The sequence below is a fragment of the Oculina patagonica genome, chromosome 14 (genome assembly GCF_052425735.1).
Source record: "Oculina patagonica isolate OP01 chromosome 14, crgOcupat, whole genome shotgun sequence".
NCBI lineage: Eukaryota > Metazoa > Cnidaria > Anthozoa > Scleractinia > Oculinidae > Oculina > Oculina patagonica.
The window spans coordinates 3,271,982-3,276,981 of NC_135771.1; the positions used below are offsets into that span (position 1 = coordinate 3,271,982).

The 5,000-nt window shown below is 39.9% G+C and overlaps 2 protein-coding genes across 2 annotated transcripts in view; one reads left to right on the top strand and one right to left on the bottom strand.

Annotated features, from left to right (window-relative positions):
• The window catches only part of LOC144638197 (uncharacterized), a 49,900-nt gene that overhangs the window by 30,303 nt on the left and 14,597 nt on the right, over positions 1-5,000 (top strand). The gene's annotated exons all lie outside the window — the stretch shown is intronic.
• Positions 3,511-5,000, bottom strand: part of LOC144638299 (72 kDa type IV collagenase-like) — a 9,371-nt gene continuing 7,881 nt past the window's right edge. The window contains exons 6-8 of the mRNA XM_078497527.1: positions 4,821-4,844; positions 4,354-4,377; positions 3,511-3,673 (exon numbers count right to left, since the gene is read on the bottom strand). Coding sequence (XP_078353653.1) covers positions 3,648-3,673; positions 4,354-4,377; positions 4,821-4,844 — 74 coding nt within the window. The 3' untranslated portion in view covers positions 3,511-3,647. The remainder of the gene's footprint in view (positions 3,674-4,353; positions 4,378-4,820; positions 4,845-5,000) is intronic.

Sequence of the window (5,000 nt, forward strand, 5' to 3'; positions counted from 1 at the left end):
AATTTATCAAAAGCAGGTCAAGGAAATTTTCACCGTTTTAAGCGCAAATCGCTGCAAACGCGTTTTTTTTCTCGCCAGAAACTATCTCCAAACTCCATGATATAAAAACTAAAGTGAATGTCAGTCTTTTTTTCTCTTCTCCTCTCTCTTCTCTACCTTTCAGCGCTGTATTTCTTTTTTTTTTTCCTTTCTTGTGGCGTTCTAAGCCAATTCGCGCAGTAACGTACTTGTTCAAGAATACTGACGTCACTTTTCTTTGACCCGGTTTTGATAAATTCAGACATATATTAAAGTAAACTTCAATCTAAAGCCAATACATTGTGTAATTTTCATATCGATCCGAGTCAGGGAAGATCGTTCTAGACCGGCAACAAATTAAAGGGACTGTGTCACGGCTGGGTTAAAAGTTTTGCCAAATACTCGCTATGAAACTTAATGTTTGGAAGGAAATCACTCCACTGGATCCAAATGACTAAACCATAGCTTCATTGCAACCGAATGTGTCTCCCAGGCGTTACAATTTAAAGTTACAAGCAAACAAGACTAATTTCAGTAGAATGATTCATCCGATCTGAGATTATTAAACACTAAATTTTCGGTGGCCTCTGTCCACCTTCATCAGAGTATTGAAAATGAGTTCGTTATAATATTAGCGCGCGCTAGTCATGTTTGAATACGCCATCCAATAAGCGCGCGGAAGGGGTTTCCTTTCGTTAACCGCGTTGGAATCCACCGTAGAGTGCCACGACTCTAGGAACAGTCTCTTGGTGTAACTTGAGATTCCTCGTTCAAGGATCGTGGCATTTCTTGGATGGATGTCATGCTTGGTTGATTCCTTGAACGAGGAATCTCAAGTTACACCAAGAGACTGTTCCTAGAGTCGTGGCACTCTACGGTGGATTCCAACGCAGTTAACGAAAGGAAACCCCTTCCGCGCGCTTACACTCCATTGTTAAGGAATTAAAGATTGGATGGCGTATTCAAACATGACTAGCGCGCGCTAATATTATAACGAACTCATTTTCAATACTCTGATGAAGGTGGACAGAGGCCACCGAAAATTTAGTGTTTAATAATCTAGATCTCAGATCGGATGAATCATTCTACTGAAATTACGTCTACCGATCGCCACAGACAAAGTGTATAAACAAGACTAACTTTGAAAACTGTTCAGCCCAACAATATTTCAAAAACCCATATTGCAATCCGTTTCAATCTTCGTCACTTTTGGCCATCCTTTCCTTCTTTTGTATTTGCTGTGTTATGAAATGTTCTTTCACTGTTTTAACAGGTTATTTTTATAATTTCACCGAATTTGATGGTCATTTCCGATGCCTAAATTTGGCTAAAATCCGTTACACAGTTCCTTTAAAGTATATGATGGCGTTTTTATTTTATTTTTTCACGTGCAATTAACCCTAAACGAGACCTTGACTGCAAAACTATTGGCGTTGCGTGAGACCAAAATCCTTAATTTATACCCCTAAGCGAGATGATGAGAGTAATGGGACTATAAATTATAAGACGAGTTCCAGCACTTTCGAAACACGAACGGTTGTCTTTTAAGACTGACCAGGTTCAAAACTATTGGCTTCTGTGACTGTACCCGCGTTTGGCGCTCAGGTTTACGTTTCTTCAGGGAGAGGAATAAAAAGAAATAGCCAGTAGTTGAGCCATTATTTTACTCAAAAGTTTCGCAGTATGAAACCCGTTAACCCTCGCTGGAATCGCATTCCCCTCTTTTAATATTTGGGAGAGTAGATATGGAATGTCAAAGCAGAAGACTGTTTAGGCATCATATTTGGCCATAATCATGCATAATAATATATATTGGATCTGCCTTTTCTCTATTCCGTTAAAACATTCTTGCTCAAACCAATCGGAACAAACTGTGTTGGACGTAGTGGCTTTTGTGAATCTATACATGGGGACCATGGGCTCCTAATCGATACTCGGTTGTGGAACAGCCTGTCCCATGTTCTACGATCTGTAAAAGGTAAAGGTAAAGTCTGTGTCCGAGCCATGAGGCTCATACAGCCGGAGCTTATCCCGGTTTCCGTAGCATTAAGCGACTAGGAGTATTGCTACTCCCCCCTGGACGGGATGCTAGTCCATCGCAGGGTTACCCCCCAGCAGTAAATTCGCCGGTACCCATTTGTACACCTGGGTGGAGAGAGGCACTGTGAGAGTAAAGTGTCTTGCCCAAGAACACAACGCAGCGCCCCGGCCAGGCCTCGAACCCGGGCCGTTCGACTCGGAGGCGAGCGCGCTAACCATTAGGCCACCGCGCCTCCCACATTCTACGATCTGTGGTGCCTTTTAAAGATGATTTTATACGTAAACTGCAGTCACCAAAACTTCGAATGAGTTCCGTACACGGCATCCTTGTAATTACAGTCAACTCTCTCTAAAATGGACTCCGTCGGGACCGGCTTCAACTGTCCGTCTTAAAGAGGTGTCCGTCTTATAAGGAGTTTAGTTACAGTAAAATGACTGAAAACGGCAGGGACGGGGCCAACACCAAGTGTCCGATTTATAGAGGTGTCCGTTCTGGATTAACTTATAACTTCCATAGCAAATATCAGCATTGAGAGATCAGTGCAACACTTCTGCTTGTTAAAAGGCTCAAGTTTTTCTGACTGTCGACCTATCTCAGCGTACACACCAAATAAGGCTATTACTAAGCACTTTTGTTTTCACAATCACTTATTACAATAGCCCAATTTCGATATATTAAAATTCAGCCTAAAACATTGGACCTCAGGACGAGGCTCCGGGGACTAAACCCCACAAACTCTATAAATTGGTCCCGGAGTCTCGTCCTGAGGTCTATTGTTTTAGGCTGAATTTTAATTTATCGAAATTGGGCTATTTCGTGAAGTGAACCACGATCCAAGTTTCAACTTCCATATAAGCTCAATTTATTCTTGAAAGCATTAGATATAGTATCAGAGGGAACCTCTCCCGTCCCCATTCCTCTTGCAATTGCGTCTTAGCCGCTCGTTTTTGCCTCATTTTGCCTTGTTACTTAAATAACCTCTATTTATGGGATTTTTTATTCTGGTTCGACTATTAATTATTTCTGAGAAAAAATAAAGCAGCTTTGCGTTATGGAAACCACCGGGATGGGGCCGGGAGAGGGCTGGGTTGGGCGGTGCACTTTCTAAAATCCTTACACTTTTCAGACCAAAGATATGGGATTTCCCTGCTACCCTTTTAAGTCCGAATTATGAGGAGCCAAGGGTGGTTGAGGAAAATTCTCCTACGAATTTTTTTAATAAATTTCTAAGCATTTTTGTGGGTATTTCAAGCACAATTGACCCAATCAATCTTACTTGGGCATCATCGAAAAGACATTTTCCTCCTGCAGAGATTGAGTGTAAGTGATGCTCTTTTTGATCAAAGATGACGACGTCACATGATCTAGCCAGAAGGTACTAAACAAACTGCAATATGGCTTTAGCTATATGTCTATTAGGTGTCGACAAAAACACACACAAAGTGGCTACATTTTCTTCTTCCAGGAAATGTCAAAGCGTTTTATTTAATTACTACAGCCTTGTTTTACATTAATTTCTTTGACTTTTTTCATCCTGGGTAGAGTGAAAGGGCTTGCACTCAAGTCGATCACTGAATATGCCTTCAGTTCATTTCCAGCCATGCCAGTATTGAACTAAAAAAGAAGAAGATTATTACAACTAATATATAGATTTAGGCAAGCCCAAAAGCGGAGCTCCACATTTATTTAGTTTTCACTGGAGTTAACAATGTTTCAATTTTGATAAATATGCGGTCAAAGCTTTATAGTATACGCTGGCCATAGATGCAAGACAAGTTAAAATCGCTCATGGTTGAAATGAATTTCTTAAAGGCCCGTTTACACAAGCGATTTTTGCGGCGATTCCAAATCGCGCGTGTAAACTAGCGGCGATTTCATGGCGATTTTGTGGCGGTAAATCCCCACGAAATCGCCGCTATTTCGAACTTGCTCGAATTTAGACGCAATTTACCGGCGATTTTTCCGTTGGAGGGTGACAAAAACCTACTTTGACGTACCCCCAAGGGTGTTTTGTCGCAAACATAGCAGCCAAAAACATTACATTCAGTAGCCGAAGCGGAACGCGCGGCCATTTTGTTTCTCTTCAGCTGCTCGAAAGTAATTAGTACTTTGCTAATCCTCAGAATTAGCCAATCAGAGTGCGTAAAAAGTACTTTTCACTTGTGTGGTTTATGCTAAATAATTATATAAACATTAACAACATAGAGAGGTTCAAACTACTAATACAATCATTTACTACACAAGTGACTTTATCCTTATAATTTTAGTTAAGAATATTATGAGGCAAATCTTACCTGTAGAAGTTGAAGGTAGGGGTTCTGCCAAACAGGAAATTGAACGTTATAATTTTACATAACTTGAATGCTCATTTCCAAATAAATTAACAAGTAGCGCATGCAGTTCACCAAAAAAGATAATACTGTGTGAAATTGTGCAAGACGGAAATAAAACATGCAAAAAACAATCCCGCCCCCTTTTTTCTGAAGAGTTTGCTTTGTGACCTTTCCTGATTTTTTGCATACTAGAACAAGTCAGTATTTCTTTACTATTACACCACAATGAACATGCAATAACCAGTCATTTTAAATACCATTGTGTTTAAAGCATTTGTTCAGGAAAGTTGCATGTATTGTAATATGACTCCATTCAGTTGGTGAATTTAATTAATTTTCATTCCTTATAATTGGAGAAAATCATATAAATAAAATATATTTTATCCTTACAATTGGCAATAATTTTACATTAAGAGGGCAATTCTTACCTGTTGGAGTTGGAGATGGGGTATCTGCCAAACAGAAAATTAAAAGTTATTATATCATATGAATGCTCATTCCTAAGTATACAATGAGATATGGAAAGGGAAGATTTTCTTTTGATTAAAGGCAGTACTGTAAAAGGTTTGTTATGACCCATATCACTTGCAGGCCCCCCACAACCCCAA